Source organism: Leopardus geoffroyi, chromosome B2 (genome assembly GCF_018350155.1).
Source record: "Leopardus geoffroyi isolate Oge1 chromosome B2, O.geoffroyi_Oge1_pat1.0, whole genome shotgun sequence".
In the NCBI taxonomy this organism is placed as follows: Eukaryota; Metazoa; Chordata; class Mammalia; order Carnivora; family Felidae; genus Leopardus; species Leopardus geoffroyi.
Window position 1 is genome coordinate 118232446 of NC_059332.1, and position 18359 is coordinate 118250804.

Genomic DNA, 18359 nt, shown 5'->3' on the forward strand with positions numbered 1-18359 from the left:
ACTCAATTGAGGGTCTGACTCTTGATTTTGGCTCAGGTCATGATCCCAGAATTGTGGGACTGAGCCCCACATCAGACTCCATGCTGACTGTGGAACCTGCTTAAGATTCTCTCTCTCTCTCTCTCTCTCTCTCTCTCTCTCTCTCTCTCTCTCTCCCCCTCTGCCCCTCTCGCCCACCCTGGCATGCTCTCTCTCTCTCTCTCTCTCTCAAAAAATGAAATAAATAAGTAGAATAATAGCAGGAAGGAGCTATAAGATTGGTGTGGGGATTAAGTGAGGTCATACGTACAAGTCTCTTAATAATGCCTGTTCTCAAAACTGTTAGTCATTATTACCCCTGCTAGCTTATAAATTCCAAGAAGCAGTGTTCATGTCATTATGATAGCTATTATTAAGATTACCTTATAATAATTAAGTAAATAGCCCAAATCACTCACCTAGAAAGTGGTAGAGACAGGAATTGAACGCTGGCTGGCCAACTCCAGCGCTAGCCTTCTCAGCCAACACACAATTCCTGGAGTGTTGAACACAGATGACATGTTCAATAGATATCTGTTGAATGGATGAAACCTTTTGGACCAGGCAAATAAACTTACTACCAATATGGAGAGCAACTGTGGAAGAATTTTAAACGTGGCAAGAATTTTATAAAAGCTTTGAGAGGATTTGATCTCTTTATATAACAGGAGTGATTCTTCTTTTTTTTTTTTAATGTTTATTTATTTTTGAGAGAGAGAGAGAGAGAGAGAGAGGCAGAGTGCAAGCAGGGGAGGGGCAGAGAGAGAGGGAGACACAGAATCTAAAGCAGGCTTCAGGCTCTGAGCTGTCAGCACAGAACCCCAAATGGGTCTCAAACCCACAAGCTGTGAGATCAGGCCCTGAGCCGAAATCAGATGCTCCCCCAGGAATAATTCTTTATGATGGTGATTCCTCAGCATAAAGACTTAACGCTGAGGTAGGGAGGTTGCATTTCTTTACCTGTGGCCCAATAGGGAAAACTTCCGTGGCCTGCAGAATTTCCGCAATTAACAAAACACCCGCCTGCCAATCTCACCTATCTAGCATCTCTCTGCACTTTCCTTAACAGACCAATTAAGTACAACAATGACCAGGTTGCAAGCTCTTTTAGAAGCGTAAATTATTGTTCTTGCTCTCTGGGTTGTGTCTTGCACCACACACTATGTACTGGAGAGATAACTCCTTGCGGATTGATGAGCTTCCTCTTGGTCTCTCTATTCTAGTTCTCCACTCCTGCAGGTACTCAGGTCACGCATTTTCAGTTCTACAATTTGTATCCGGGCTCCTCATTCAAAGCACTTGTGCACAGTCTTCGATAATTAGAAATAAGAAGGAAAGGGCGTCTGACTCTTGATTTGGACTCAGGTTATGATCTCACAGTTCACGAGATCGAGCCCTGAATCGGGCTCTGCACTCTGCACGCAGGGCCTGATTGGGATTCTCTCTCTCTCTCTGTCTCTCTCAGTCCTCCCTCCCCCACCTCGAGGTAAATAAATAAACATTAAAAAATAATAGTCAAATAAAAAGGAAGAGAGGTGCACAGGTGGCTCAGTCAGTTGAGCATCTGACTCTTGATTTTGGCTCAAGTCATGATCCCAGGGTCTTGGGATCGAACCCCGCGTCAGCCTCTACACTGAGTGTGGAGCATACTTGGGATTCTCTCTCTCTCTCTCTCTCTCTCTCTCTCTACCTCTACCCCTCACTCGTGCATCCTCTCTAAAATGAAATTAAATTAAAAATAAAATTAAATAAAGTAAAAAGGAAGAAATTACTGACATTCCAGTGAGTTTATTATCTAAACCATGGGCCATCTCAAGCAACATCTTAGAACAAGCAATAATCTAGTGGAGAGGCCGTGTAACCAAGTAGTTGAGAATGTGGGCTCTGGAATCAGACTTCCTGGGATGGAATCCTGAGTCTATTCTTTTCTGGCATCTTAGGCAAGTGGCTTCCTCTTGATGTCTCCCTGCCTCAGTTTGCTCATCTGTAAAGTCAGACTCCCAAGGGTGACTACTATATAATGCCATCAAGAGTTAAACACGATAAGACACGCAAAGGGCTTCACACACTGACACGTAACAAGTACTCAGCAAATAGTAGCTATTAAATATTGAGGCTCATGCAGCCTGTCTCTGCCTGGTGTACATGTAATGCCCCTCGGCTATGACAGCAAGGAGTCGCGGAGACCTAGAAGAACCCGGCTCAGGGAGAGTGCCTGTGTCCTGGGCTACAGGGCGTACAAAGTGCCCAGCGAGGGCTAAATTGCGTGGATTGGCTATGGGAGCCAAAGGGAACATTTCCAGGCTCAAGTCTATAAACATGCACTCTCTCCCATAAGATTACAAGCCCCTGGTCTCTGGCTTTGGATGATCTGATTTATTATAATTCTGAAAATAAAACTTTTAAGAGCAAAAGCAGGCTCAGTTGTGGTGGTCAGGAAAAGAGATATATTTTTTTAATGTACCAGGAAGGTCCCAAGTGATGCTTGTTGGGATCTCAAGAGAAATCTCAGAGCTACAGATCCAATTTGTTATTGCCAGGGAGGTAATAGTTGAAGCTACGGGAGCAGAGAAGAGGACACAGAAGAGATGGTACATGATAAAAGCCAAAGGGAGGAAAATAACTAGAGCACGGGAGGGCTTGTGTCAAATGCTACAGAGAAGGTAGCTGGGGATTGAAAAATGCCACTAGATCTAGTAATTAGGATATCAGTGCTGAGTTGTGTGTGTGTGTGTATGTTTTTAAAATTTTTTCTTATTTTTGAGAGAGAGAGAAAGAGAGAGAGAGGGAGAGAGAGAGAGCATGAGCAGGGGAGGAGCAGAGAGAGAGGGAAACACAGGATCTGAAGCAGGCTCCAGGCTCTGGGCTGTCAGCACAGAGCCTGATGCGGGGCTCGAACCCACGAACCGTGAGGTCCTGACCTGAGCTGAAGTCAGACGCTTAACGGACGGAGCCACCCAGGTGCCCCTCATGGATGATTTTTCATAGTTCAGTAGAGTAGCTTTAACGGAAGTTATATTTTTAGGGGTTAAGGGGTATGCAGGTGGTAAAAGTTGAAACCGTCAGTTTTCACTAAAGGATGACAAAAGGTAAAGGAGAGAAGACTAATCTGACATATCTAAAGATTATAAATGTGCAAACACATTATTTTGGGGGTGGGAGGAGGAGCAGGGATAGAAACTCCTTATCTTACTCATTTCCACATCCCCAGCCCCTGGCCTACAGACATGCTGAATAAATGCCTATTGAATGAGGGAGTCGTAAGAAATTTAATCAACACTTAATCTGCTAAATATTAACAATACTTAGCATGTAACGATTTTTACAGTGGTAATTTGTCCACCACAACCGGGACCATTTTTGCAAAATAAACATCTACATTTCTTCTGGAAGTGGTTGGGAAGGTAAGGGGAACTCCTGCAACAGGCCTTGCTGTGGGGACCTGGCCTTGGGGACCTGGCAGAAATGCTGGCCAACAACCACTTATGAGTTGTACGTGCCCAATGGCAGGCACTGGGGCTGTCTCCAAAGTACTAACTGATAGTTTTCCTTCCAGTGAATGAAGAATTGTCCCAGACCACCAGTCATCACCAATACAAACGCAGGGCTGGCTCTTCCCAGTACCAGAGAATGAAACGAAGGTGACTTGGGGACCGGTCAATGGCTAAAACACAGTGAATTTCTACTGGTCAGCGGCTTAGCTAATAAAGTAAGTTAATAAACTCGAACAACAGCAAAAATAGAAAGAATACTAAGAGGCTTGTTCTTAACCACATGGAAAAGTGGCAGCTATTATCCAGGGGGACATCCACGAGACTCAGTCAATAGCAGTTCATCGGAGAGTACAAAGAATATGATTTGCTTGGATGTCGACTGGACACTGCAATTTTTTACCTTTTATAGGACTAGGTCCACTCTGATGGGCACTCTTTTTCATTTTTTAAAATATTTTTATTTATTTTTGAGACAGAGAGAGAGCATGAACAGGGGAGGGGCAGAGAGAGAGGGAGACACAATCTGAAACAGGCTCCAGGCTCTGAGCTGTCAGCACAGAGCCCGACACGGGGCTCGAACTCACGGACCGCGAGATCATGACCTGAGCTGAAGTCAGGCTCTTAACCAACTGAACCACCCAGGCCCCCGTGATGGGCACTAGTTTTAAAATAAAATTCTTTTGTAAAATATTTTACGTAAGTAATCTACGCTCAATGTGGGGCTCGAACTTACAACCCCAAGATCAAGAGTCACTTCTCTACTGACTGAGCCAGCCAAACACACTTTGAAATAAAATTCTGAAGTATCCTTATTACATAATCCCATAGAAACACACATTATTCTGACTTTACAGATGAAGAAATTCTGGTAGACAGCAAATGGATAGCAAAAGATGAGTGCCCTGAGAGCTCTGTGGATTCCCTCTGTGAGAGTACTCCCACTTCCTCCATTTAGACCACGCGACAACTCTTTTTTTTTTTTTAATTTTTTTTTTCAACGTTTATTTATTTTTGGGACACAGAGAGACAGAGCATGAACGGGGGAGGGGCAGAGAGAGAGGGAGACACAGAATCGGAAACAGGCTCCAGGCTCTGAGCCATCAGCCCAGAGCCTGACGCGGGGCTCGAACTCACGGACCGCGAGATAGTGACCTGGCTGAAGTCGGACGCTTAACCGACTGCGCCACCCAGGCGCCCCCACGCGACAACTCTTAAATGGTGTTCTTTCAGACAGCATTTCCGGCCCCGAGTTTGCTTCTCTCCCTTTCCCAGCTGCCTTCACAAATCACATCATCCTTGTCACAACCCACAAAATAAGCAGAGTCTCTCCACACTTGGTATGGATCACCCATGAATGCAGATTTCAGCAAAAAATGACTTGGAAATACTGGCAACGTGCTGTTGGGAAACGGGAAGAACAGAACCTTCATGTAGCTCAGACGGAGAATAACTCAAGTATTTGCCTTTAAAACCAAAACATCAAGGAACTATTTCTAAATACAGAAAGAAGTCAACATTTCACTAGCAGAGTTCTTTTTTCAGGGGGAGCCCCAACGAGCCAATGCAGATAACTAAAAACAAAGTGGTGGTTAAAATAGATTGTGATTACTGTTGTGCTCTCTGCAGTTTTCTGGTTAACATCAACAAAAGATGCTTCCCGTGTCCTAAGTGTGGGTCCGGTTCTATTCCAATCATTGCATGTGAATCTAACAGGCTATTAGGGTGATTCACTTTATAAGACGTAATGAGTTTGGCCACCTGGAAGAAATGCACCGGCTTGTGTGGCGACATGCAATCTTACAGCAGATTGTGTGAATGACCGAAAGCAACAATACACGACTGGTCTGGTTTTCCTAGCTCCCCACCCCTCCCTGCTCCAAATTCCTCACACGCGTCCAAAGTCATTAGCCTCCATTTGCACTTCTTGTATAATGTGAAACTCAAGTGTTGGAAGACACTCATTTCTGTGTTTTATTGCATTTGATTACAATGGAGCTGTCTGCTGCGGCTTTCAGACTGTGGTAATTTAAAATAACAGTGTTTGTGCCATATGGAAGGAATAATAATATTCTATCCGTTCTGGGAGGGATCTCTTTTTAGCCCCTGATGGAAATCAGATTATGTAAAAATGCTTTCTTGAACAGAAGGCGTGAAGGGATGTAGCGTATTCCCAGCTGCCAGCCAAATCTGTGGTTCGGCCACCGAGGGTGGCTCCATCCTCTTCTGGAAACAGAGGGAAGGCTGGTTTTTGGTTCTGGCGGATGTCACAGTCCACCACCTCTGCCTTCCCAGGGAAAATCATTCCAGCTCCTGCAGTAACAGAGGAGCTCCAAACGTACATGTTTTCAGCGATCGGCATAACCAGATAGTTTAAAGCAAAACCCATTTCTTTTGTTGCTGTTGAGAGCAATTTCCAATGAAATCCTGAATAGCTTCATGTTTTTTATATGTAATGAGAAAGATAAACATGTTATAGTTTTCTCATGGAAAGACCAAGTCCCAGGGTTTCCTATAATCTGCTCGAAGGCACTGCTACTCAATTTGTGAAATCCTGCATGGAACACGGCCAGCTATGGTCATGCCCTTGCTCTCTAGACAGAGTCCAGAGTTTAAGGTCTTATTCTGGTTTGGACTCCTGTGGCTCCTATGCATGGCTCCTGCCACCTAGACCAGGCTGCTTTCTCCTTAAATTATCCTATATTCTGTCCCCTCCGGTGCTCCAAAGCCTCTCACGAGGGGCCCCAAGTGCTTTCTCAATGGCTCCTACTCTTATTTCTAATGTTCCAGTACCTGAAAGAATTTCCAGTGATTTTCTCAACATAAGACCTTCAATAAAATAATACTCTGTTGTCATTCAATGAAAATTAACCAAATAATTTTTTTTTTTTAAATAAAGCTGTGAATGCTACTTTTCTACCTCTCTAACAGTGCAGGGAAACTGAAATCCATGAGTATTCCTCCCCATCCCGAACCTTTACAAACTGATAAAACAGAAAATTGGGCAAGGAAGGACACATACTACATTCCCTGAAATGTTATTTGCAACCTTTGAAAAGCAAACTTATAATTTATCTGACCAGGTAACAGCCTCTACTATTTTCCAGACTTACTTAGCAGCAATTAGAAAATCAAGAACACACACACCCATACACCAAAAATAACTCTTCCTTGAAAATCTTAAGTTCTTTGGCAACACTGTGTCTCCGAAATCAGAAATCATCACTATTTTTTTTTTAAGTTTATTTTGAGGGGGGTGGCAGGCAGAGAGAAAGAGAGAGAGAGAGAGAGAAAAAAAATCCCAAGCAGGTTCTGTGCTGCCAGCGCAGAGCCTGATGTGGGGCTTGAACTCACAAACTGTGAGATCATAACTGAGCCGAGATCAAGAGTTGGATCCTTAACCAAATGAGCCACCCAGGCGCTCCCAGAATTTGTAACTGTTAAAACACATTTTGGAAATTAATTTTCTGACTTTATTTTTTTAAATTTTTTTTTTCAACGTTTATTTATTTTTGGGACAGAGAGAGACAGAGCATGAACGGGGGAGGGGCGGAGAGAGAGGGAGACACAGAATCGGAAACAGGCTCCAGGCTCTGAGCCATCAGCCCAGAGCCCGACGCGGGGCTCGAACTCACGGACCGCGAGATCGTGACCTGGCTGAAGTCGGACGCCTAACCGACTGCGCCACCCAGGCGCCCCTAATTTTCTGACTTTAGAAACAGGATTTTTAGAGCAAATTCTTTTGAGATTTTTGCTGACTTTATAATTAGTGTGCTCACTGGAAGAGACGTCTGAGTTTATCAGAATTTACACAATGGTATTTGCCCTGGCAAATGAGTGAAAAAGGAACATAACAGAAAACATGCATTCAAAGTACTTTATTGATAATTAACACCAAACAGACTGGGAATTTAAAATATTCTTTCCACTGTTGTTTTTTTTTTTTTAAATGATTTAAATCCACATTCCCAAACTCAGATTATTAAGAGCAGAGGTTCCAAACTTTTATTTAGATAATAAAGAAGCCTTTTGAGAATTTGATGAAAGCCAGGAATTTATTCCCAAGAAACATGCATCTACTCACAATTTTGCATATATTTGGGGGGCAATTCAGCCCCTTGAAATCTGTCCAGGGGTCTGTGGTTAGGAAGCCTGCCGCCAGAGTGTTCAAGGATCTGTGCTGCCTCTTACCCCAGCAACCCTAGCTGCCTCCACATGGTAGACAATGAGTAGACCATAAGAGATCCTTGACATTGTGGGGCTCTCAGGAGGTGAGGTCTCCATATCTTCAAAGCCAAAGCCTTCTCAAGAGACTTGTCAACCCTATGATAAAACAGAATTCTAGGAAAAGCCCTCAGGACACAGCTCAGGTTGGCATGATCTTCCATAAATTTGCCAGTAGTGGATTACCTCGTGGTACTCATTATTCACAATGACTGCCATGTTTTGAGGGCAGTATTGATCTAGGAGCTCTATGAGGCATTGTATACATTTTGATTTCATCTAACCATCAGACTATTCCTGCTCTGAGACCTATTAGTACCTTCACTTCGGAGACACTTAAGTACCTTCATTAAAGTCACAAGGTTGTTACTGAGTAGGGGATTCAAAGGTCTATCTGCAGGATTCTGAGGCCTTGGTGTTAGAAGCAAAGTATCATTTTATATAACCTGCTATAAATCTAATATGGCACCATAACTATATACAGGGTCGTTGTGTTTGACCCCATGGCCAAGGGTCAGGAGTGTGGCACCTAGGATTTGCCAGCTGGCCTGTACTCTTCTCGAGCCAATGCCACACAATAGCCTAATCCCAGCAAGAACATGAACGGGTGCATGCAAGGATCCGTCCAAGTCCATTTTGACATCTGTAAAATTAACCAAGGAATATTCCGTTACTGTCTCAGCCGTAACGTTCACATGTCCTAGTCTCTCCTGCAAATGTGGAAGACAGGTGGAAACTTACCAGGACACCATACAATGAAGAACAATGCATTCTTCTCTAACAATACATGAAGAGAGAACTTTTTAAAAACATTATGGGGCTTTAGGGTATTTTTTTTCCCGCCTTTTAACAGAATGATATTATAAACCCTTACTTACCAACACCTGCCTTTAGCAATTATCCACTCATGGGCAATCTGGTTTCATCTAAACCACAACTCACTCTTCCTACCTATAAATGCTCAATTAGGTTTTCAGATATCAAATAATTGTGTTCATAAATAAGTGGAAACGTTTAATGAAGTCCATGCGGGCAGTAGTTATGGCTACAGTTGGTTTCATTGCCAGAGCCCTGGTGTTAGTTATTCCATGAACTGTGGTCTATGCAGTGAGTACAACATCTCTTAAAGGAAAATAGGAGCTACTCTTGGTAGTGAAATACCAAACATCTATCGACTCTACACATCTAAAATATAACCTTATTTTCTATCCAGCTGTGGCCTCTGGAAAATGCACTGCTGTTTGCTGCACACAGGATTGCTATAAGACTTATGTAAAATGGTACCAATAAAAAAAAAACCCACACAACTAAAAAGAATACTTACTATTCTAAAATTATATTGGTTTGAAGATAAATAATTAGCACCTGGACGTTTCACCTCAGTGAACCTTGCTGACCTGCTTTCTTATTCTATCATTCTAACATTCTTTCTATCTGGGGTTTTGAAAATTCAGTTTATGAACAAAATTATAATATCCTGGGAAGTATTTTCTAATATTAATGCAAAATATTAAGAACAACAGCCTTGCCATTGCAACTACACATGGCATTACTTATCAACACTGTTCCCAGCTACTTTTTGGGTTAAGCCCCACAGATGCTCTAGAAGTCTCTCTGGGACCCCAAACCCTGTCCCTCCAATCTCAGCTGAATAAAACTAAGCCTTGACTCAAACACTGCGTATCTTATTCACTGGAGCTGCCGTAGACACTTCCTATCTGTGCAATTATCACTGGAAGTATGGACAGATATGGTTCTCAAACTCTGGTAAATCCAACCTCTGCTTTGAATATGAACATTATATATGCAAGCTTTCTGATGCGAAATATTTTCACAAAACCACATTTGGTTCCATAAGGTCTCGGAGGCTTGGCTTGCTGAGATCGGCTTCTCTAGAGAAGAGCTGTTTCTGTAATAATTCTGCAGAGGTGAGAAAGACCTTTCACAAGGTGAGAGGGAATTCAGTGGGAACAGATCCCAAAGAAGACGGTTATGCAAATTGTATTTAACACGCTCGCTTCAAATGACTAGAGAGAGAAATTCTACATAATATTTTAAAACAGCATGTACCCTGTTGGCCATTTGCTGTAGAATGTCTTCAGTGTTTAGAAGAAAACTCAGCATTTGATGTGTCTTGGCAAAAGTTTCACAATGAGCCACCCCGATTTAACACAGACACAGCCCCTTGGCAAAACCCATATCCCGCCTGAGACACTAAAGCCCACTGGACAGGAGGAAAAACCACGAGGAGGAGTCCGATGGTACAGCTAAAATTTTTTTTTTTCAATGTTTATTTATTTTTGGGACAGAGAGAGACAGAGCATGAACGGGGGAGGGGCAGAGAGAGAGGGAGACACAGAATCGGAAACAGGCTCCAGGCTCTGAGCCATCAGCCCAGAGCCCGACGTGGGGCTCGAACTCACAGATCACGAGATCGTGACCTGGCTGAAGTCGGACGCTTAACCGACTGCGCCACCCAGGCGCCCCTAAAATATTTTCTAAAAACAAATACACAAAGAAAAGAAGCAAAATTATCCCTTGGAGAATCTGTAAAAGCTAGGGTGGATCGTGTAAGCAGGCAGGAGGGATCTGGCACTCTAAACAACGGATTTCCAATCTTTTGATGCTGCTTTATTCATTTCAAATCAGTGATGCTGGCGGCGGCAGCAGATTATAAAAGATCTGAGTGACAAAAGCGACATTTCATAACATAGTAGACTTTTGAGTGAAAATAACACTCCAGTTTATTTTTTAAACCCTTATAAAAAGAGAAGTGACTGGGGTGCCTGGGTGGCTCAGTCGGTTAAGCGTCCACCTTTGGCTCAGGTCATGATCTTGCAGTTTGTGAGTTCAAGCCCCACGTTGGGCTCTGTGCTGACAGCTCAGAGCCTGGAGCCTCTGAGCCTCTTCCCACTAATGCTCTCTCTCTCTCTCTCTCTCTCTCTCAAAAATAAATAAAAACATTTAAAAAAAATTTTTTTGAAATGGTTTTTTTTTCCCCAAAGAGAAGTGACAAGTTCAGAGAATAAACAAACTTTATTTTATAACAGTATTACAGAAAGCAAAATACCATTTAATACAACTTGAAGCTGCTATAAATCTAATCTGGCATCATAACTATACATAGGGTCAAAAGCAAAGGAAAAAACGTTCAATACAGTTAATAGGTCCCTATCAGGTCTCTGGTGTGTGCTGGTAAATGGTCTAGCTTCCTCACAACCATCAAAAAACCACCACAGCCCCTGCTTCTCTCCCCGGTGTCCTCAACCTCGTGTGAATCATCCAACTGTCTGAAAGAGACATACCTGCTCCGTAACAAAAGGTCAGTTTTACAAGTAGACAAGGAGGTTTAATACAAAGCAAGCGTTCTACACAAGTGTGTTCAAATAATGGAAAGTACTGAAATTTTGACATGTTAAGAAAGAAAGCACTAAGGTTTTAAGCTGCCTGCATATTTTAGCAGAAGGGAAGCCACCATTTTCTCTTCTTCCTCCCTCCTGTTTCTGGAATGCTGCCAAAGAGCACGTGTCTGAGAAGCATTGGCACTGTGGTGCGACAGGGTCTCTCAACACAGTGCGTGGTCAGTGAATTTGTTGGTAATTCTCCAGTCTGGACATTCTCTGACTTTTTACTTTTCCGGCCCAAAGTCAGAGGACTGGAAAGTCAACAGGGTTCAATATAAAAAATATCCCCAGTGAAATTCTCAAACATTAGAAAATTTTCAAGATGTAAGAAATGCTTCTAATCTGTATTAATATTTCCTCGTACAGTATATTGACTGCATCTGAAAATCTGTAAATATTTCCTGTGAGAATTCAATGGGAAGAATCTGGAAGATAGGAAAGCCGCTATTGAAATTAGTCACTGAGTTTCCTTTCTGCACAACAGCACCTGTTCAAGTGAACGGCACCTTACCAGCTTGGGCTGGCTTTGTTCACTATCATTTGATCAAAATGAGCGATTAAAAAGCAGGTAGTTGTACACAAAGCAAACAGGAAAACAAAAACAAAACTCCCTAATTAAGAAAAAAAAAAAGAATATTTAGAAGTGGTTATAAAACAAAATAATGTATTAAAATGTGAGGGAACAGTATAGACCAGAGCTGTTAAGGTAAGGTTTGGTCGTTGGCATTTTAATTCTTCTGGCTCCTGGTCATGGTTACCAGTCGTAGTATAAATTCGCTGGAGTAGTGGTGTGGCATTAAGACTTGGAATGGTCAAAATTCTTCAGGTTCACAAAGTTGAATGTTGTTTAAAAAAATGCATTTCTAGGAGGAAAAAAAGGGACAAGGGTTAAATATTCCAAAGACAGAGACTTGAAAAAAAAAAGTGTAACATTCCATCCAATTCCAAATTAAGTAACCAACAGTTACAACCTAATTCTACAATACGCAGCATGTTTTCCAGAAGACCAGCACTAAGGACTTACTCCACCCTGAGGAGGCCTTACACTGTGTGGGGAACTGACTACACACCGAAAACAACCGGCAACTAAGAACACACACAAAAAGACTTAATTATAAAACAGGTAATTCATACATTAAAAATCCATAAAGGAGAAACCCATGTAGACTTCAAAGCTAGATTCAAGGAAGGAGGAAAAACAAAGTCCATTCTGACTTCTTTGGAATGAACAGAAACAGTGCTTCAGGTGGGAGAACAGAATGGGGAAAGAGGTCAGGAAATGAGATGGTGTTCAGGGGGGTATGCAGAGTAAGGGGGCAGAAGGGGTCGTGAGAATGAATGAGGAACAGGAGAGTGAGGAAATGGACATTACTGGGAATAAGTAATAATAAAGTAAGTAATGGCAGGTCAGGTAAAAAATATTAGGTCTAGTTTTTAATACCCGGCTGACAAGTACAAAATTGATTTGACCAAAAAAAAAAAAAAAAAAAAAAAAAAAAGGATGAATTCAGGAAGCGCGTTCAGACAAACGAACAGCTCTCAGTGTGCTGTGATGATCCAGAGTAGAGAGCAAGAGGCAGAAGACAGGTCAGAGAGGCCAGGGGGTGAGTGGCGGGTCCACGCAGGGCAGGACAAGCCCAGGAGAGGCGGCGGCTGGTTTCGAGGAAGGCTTAAGATGGCCTGATTTTGGTTCTGACAACCTCGCTGAAGCTTCAGTGTGAGGGACAGGCTACAGGCGGGGAGGAGAGAGACAGGAAGGCCAGGTATGCCTGCTGGCTGATGGGGATGTGAGTGCCGCAGAAACCAAGTGCAGAGCGGACTGGGAGGTACCCCCGCTGGAGTACAATCAGAGGGTGGTGTCTGGGAACCAGACCAGATAGTACCAGAGAGCACTATCAGGTTTGGAGTCTGGGACCTCAAAAGCAGAGGGAGAATGAAAGGCATAAGGCTCAGGTGAGGTCTTAGGACCACGGATGTGGATTTGCAGGTTGGCACAAAGGGTAAGTAAAACTGGCAGGTGAACTAGTCTTTGCAAATATAAGGAAAATTAGCGACGAGTCCCGGGGAAGCCCATAATCAAAGGGGTGGTGGTGTTGGGGGGGGGGGGGGGGGGTAGAAGAGAGGACTAAAAAAGGAGTGGGTAGGGAGATAGACAAAAAATAAGGATGGTGCATTAGCCCCAAGAGTGAAAAGCGTTTTGAGAAGGCAATTTTTCACTTTCTACTCCAGCTTGGTTGGAAGTTTTGGCAAAAGGTAGGTGATTACAGAGGACAGTGGAGAGTGGTAATTAAGGTCCTTTCCAAGAGATATGGCCTCAAAGTCAGTTAGAATGCACACCCCCTTGTCTTGGTAAAATTGTCTTGTTTTAATGGAAAAACTCCCCATTACTGAGATTTATCATACGTATTATTCTAGCCTCTTGATTACACAGGATGGATTAATCAAATTCACTGTCTCCCACCTGTTGTCTGCTTTTGGCTATTTCATTACTCATTAGGACTTTGCTCGATTCCAGGTTGGGCGGGGGAGAGGGGCACATCAATGGAGAAAACACAAAGTCATCCTTTTTTAGGTTAGTAATTATGAACAGAAACTTGAGGGCTGGTGAGAGGGAATAGATAAAACTACCAATCAAATTGGAACTGGGAGTTATCTGTGACCTTCAGTCACACTATCTGCCCTTGATCTTTGCGAGCTGGTTGCTCTGTCCTTCTTGCTTAGTGAATATGCATTGCTTCTTGAAGCCAGTTGCCGCTCCGCCCAGCTCAGGTTATAGAAAATGAACCTCTCATGTCACCAGTGCCTGGAAACCTACAGAAAGAGCGAGGTTTAAGCTCCAATTCTCCATTTCCTCTACGTTCCATGTCATGTTACTCCACTGAATCTGTTTTCACCAAATATAAAAATTTCAATTTCGAAAAGAAAGCTAAAATTAAGCTTGTTTCAAAGTCATTAGCAGACAAGTAAACAGGAATCTAGGCGTATATAGGAATGGAATGAGAGATCTTGATTTCAAAGAGCTTCAATGTTTATTGAAATATATGTAGAGAAAAAGACATAGTTACTCATGTAAACTCAAATGTCATTTACTTTCATTTATTTGCAATCAAACCACTATAAAGTAAAACAAACCAATTTCCTCTTCTGGTAATAAGTATTACAAATGACAACCTCAACACGCTCTTAGAATTCCAAACAGTTTTCAGAAGGATAGAAAATTACATTTATTGTAATTTTAATGTTAAATGCATTCTTTTCCCCATTCCTTAAGAAGCAGCAAATCAAATGGAACTCTGAGCTAATGAGATATTCAGTATTGCAGAACATCCCAGTTTCTCACTGTTCTGGGTGAATAGGGAGTGATTTATTGTATGAAGTTTATAATTGACACATCCACCTATCTTTTTCTGACTGCTTCCTGTACTTAAACATATATGGAAATAGATTCCCGCAAGTAGTAAACATCTAAGCTTTTGAACAAAGAAGAGAAAAGGATGGAACCACCAACGCCACTGATACACAAGCATCAGACATTTAAATTTTTTTATGTTCTTCTGCCATGTATCTGTGAGAGAGGGAAAAAAACCTTCATAGTTGACTTTTTAACAGACTACATTTTAGCTCTAAATGATTTATTACCCATCCCAATCAAACTGAAAACTAGGCCCTGGTTCTTCATACAAGGGCTTCCTACAAGAACTCTTTTTTTTTTTTTTTTTTAAAGCTTGAATTCTCTCTCTTTCACAATAGTCTGGATATCTTATTTTGTCAACAGATTGACAGGCATTAATCGCTGGCATTAATTACTATCTTTGCCCCTTTTGGCAATATCATAATGGTCACCTTGAGCTTGGACTGGATCAAAGCATTGAAGTATATGAATTATACATTATGTATTAGAGTTTTGGTCAAGTAAACAAAAACAGAAGCCCAAACCACTGTTTCCATGCTTTAGTTTCCCACCCCTAGACTATATACAACGTCAGTGAGCGTTACTGACTACTACAGTGCAGTTCCCCTAGCCTCTGTCCCCCTCTTTGGGCCAGAGTGGGAACAGGTCAAGGTGGCTGCCTCATCTAATCACAGATCTAACTCTATATCCAAATGCTTCAAGGATATGTACCAGTTGCCTATCCCACCTTAAGTCCTCACAGAGGGTTCCAAACAAATTTATCTTAATGTGCCTGACGAACAGGGGGAAATCAGTCAAATTCAAGCACAGGGGTTTTATCGCTGCATCTGAAAAGCACAACCTCAGAGTTTCCAGAGACAGGGGCTCTCACACAGGGGTTTCAAACATGAGCGTGCTCTATTCCAGAAACAGATTCGGTAAACTGCAAATGTGCACTTGTGAAAGAGTATTTGACCCAAACCACTAGAAATACTGCCTGTAAGTGGTAAAGCACTCATCTGAAGGGGACTCTCAATAAACACGCAAAAATGTGGTTTTTATCCAAAATAATTAAAATAATGCAAGAAACCATAACATTTAGCTTCGGATTAAGATTCAATTACAATAGAGCAGTAGTACAGCCGAAGATCTTGAAAACATGAGTAAAATATTTATGTAAGAGATAATCCAACTCTTTCCTAAATAAAAATGTGGTCCATGCACCCAGGTGTAACGTTCAGCTTTAAATACAATAGTTTATGGATTTCAGTTATTACTGATGCTAAACCGTCTTCCTTGGTCTTTAATTTGAATATTTGATTTTAATTTTTAAACCGAATTTTCATTCTAAGAGGGGTCCTAGAGCCAAAAAAGTAGGAGAAGTTCTATTCGGTTAACCCAGGGAACAGCCAATGCTCACCATGTTTATAGCACCACTATGATGCAGACCGACCAGTTCTCCAAGTCTGCAGATCCTGAGGGAGAGGCGTTTTCGGGGGGTAATGAAGTCAAAGCTGTTTCATAATCACACTGAGCCATTAGTTGCCACTTCCGGGGAATGGACATTTTCACTGATAGTGACACAAGGGTGAGTGCCCCTGTTGGCATCATGACACACAGGTCAAAGCAGTGCCACCAAACTGTACCAAAGTCACTGTTTGTTACCACCGCGCACTCTCGGTGACATAGAAGCAAAGCAGGTAAGGCAGCAGGCAGCTTCACTTAAGGATGTCCTTGATGAAACACAGAAAATAAAATTACTGTCTTACATCTCAACCGCCGAGTTCCTGTCTTTTTAACATTCTGTGGAATGAAATGGAAAATGGGCATAGAACACTCCTGCGGCATACAGATGGACGGTGGATGCCTAGAGAAAACAAGTCCTGCTTGGATTGTGAATTGAAGATGCTGCTTTTTCATAACCACCTTTTTATTTGAGAATTACTGAACGACAAACCATGTTATTCAATTTGGCAGGCATTTTCTTGAAAATGAGGTGAGCCTGTCTGTCATTTCAAGGAAAACAATGGACGATACTTGCTGGTGATAAAACTCAAGCTTTGAGGTGAAACTGGGATTTCGGAAAACTAGTCCGGCCACCATGAGCTTGACAGCTTCCCGATATTTAAAGACTCTTACGAGATCAGTGGCAACCACTGTTTTTAGTGTCTCACTCATTGTGCCTCTTCCAAGATTTCATATCATTGGAACCACACACTACCTGTAGCCTTTCAGACACGCTTCTTTCACTAAGTGATTATTTTGAGCTATTTTAATAAATATTTTACATTTGTTCTGTTTAATTTGTAATGTGGTAAATTTCAATAATCTTGATTTTTACTAGCGTGAATTTTGGTAGATATACTTCACTCCGACAAAAGCTCTTTGGGTTCTTTGGTAATATTTAAGAGAGTAAAGTGTCTGAGGACCATCAACCTTAGAAATTGCTTGTGTAGCCTCTGCTGTCCCTAACCTATCACTGTTTCCTTCTCTCGTGGATATCTGTGTGCCTGCTGAATTTAGAAGGAAAAATTAAATCTACTGTTGTTGTTTGTGTTATTGTTGTTGTTTTTCCTTTTTGGTCAAATGGTCAACAGGTCAGCACCTGTTCAACAAACAGTTCAGGGAAATAACTTTGCTTCACCTGCTTTGCCTGAACATACTAATGCTGCTATGGTGCCACTCACCTCAAGAGGCTCTCCAGTGGCTCCCGGGAGACTCTGGTCTCACCTTCAGGTCTTGGACCTGGTTGCCTTCCACCCCCATCTCTGTCTCTTCTGAGTGCCAACTATATTGCGCTCGATAACGTACACACTAACACAACTTCACTTCAAAGACAAAAGTTCAGAGTTTGCTAAAATCACATCGATTTACGTAAGTATTTTTGCTTTCAAGAGTCAATTTTGAGATGCTTTCTCCAAATTTCCATTTGTTAAAAACAAAACAAAACAAAAGCCCACGCCTGACTTTCGCACACAACTCATTCCTGTTCCAGAGGGAGGTGTCAGGAAGAGCACCTTCTTTCCTTCCACACTGTAAATGGCCAAAGGTCTCTTTAGGCTTTGAGCCAATTACTCCCTTACCTTTGAGGACAGTAAGGGAGTGATATTAGGGATGCCAGCAGGCCAGTTAATGGAGTTTTCTTTAAAGCTAACAGGGAGGGAGAAAGCGTGAGCAGGAGAGGTAGCAGAGAGAGAGGGAGAGAGACAGAATCCCAAGCAGGCTCTGCACTGTCAGCACAGAGCCTGACATGGGTCTCTAACTCCCAAACCATGAGATCATGACCTGACTTGAGAGCAAGAGTCAGATGCTTAAAACGACCGAGCCAGCCAGGCGCCCCTAAAACCCACAGTAATTTTTCTATTGGAATCTTTATACTTGACACATTGAAGTCCCTATTAAAGAATTACTACCACACAGCAATTTCAGAACATCCTGTCAAATGAAAACATCAATTTTACCTCATTTTTAAACACCGTTATTTTATAAGATATGGATTTACTTATTCACTTAGCTTTGTATCATAGCTGCAACCTCAAAGACCTTTTGCACTAAATTTTTCTAAAATGAATCATGTTTCAAGTACATTGGTGGGAGTCTGTTATTTGAAAGATTCCCGTCATGAAGCCTTCTGCAAAGCAGCATGTAGTGTGGATTCAGACTGACTGTGGGTCATTCGAGCTCTGTCACTCACCATCTGTGTGACTTAGGTGAGAGACTTAACTTCTCTAGGCCTCCGTGTGTCCTCGTCGACACCTAAAATAGCCGTAAGAACTAGTTCTCAAACTAGTTGGCAAAGTTCTCAAACAATGCAGGCACAGAGCAGGCAAC

The 18359-nt window shown here is 42.2% G+C and overlaps 2 protein-coding genes across 47 annotated transcripts in view; one reads left to right on the plus strand and one right to left on the minus strand.

Moving 5' to 3' along the window:
• The window catches only part of SMLR1 (small leucine rich protein 1), a 111237-nt gene extending 107477 nt beyond the window's left edge, over nucleotides 1–3760 (plus strand). The window contains 1 exon segment of the mRNA XM_045500935.1: nucleotides 3575–3760. Within this exon segment, the coding sequence (XP_045356891.1) occupies nucleotides 3575–3663 (89 nt within the window). The 3' untranslated portion in view covers nucleotides 3664–3760.
• A 6990-nt stretch (nucleotides 3761–10750) lies between these two features.
• Nucleotides 10751–18359, minus strand: part of EPB41L2 (erythrocyte membrane protein band 4.1 like 2) — a 220208-nt gene continuing 212599 nt past the window's right edge. For all 46 annotated transcript variants that reach the window (XM_045499616.1, XM_045499612.1, XM_045499603.1 and 43 more), the window contains one exon: nucleotides 10751–12000. The gene's annotated coding sequence lies outside the window, so the exon portion shown is untranslated. The remainder of the gene's footprint in view (nucleotides 12001–18359) is intronic.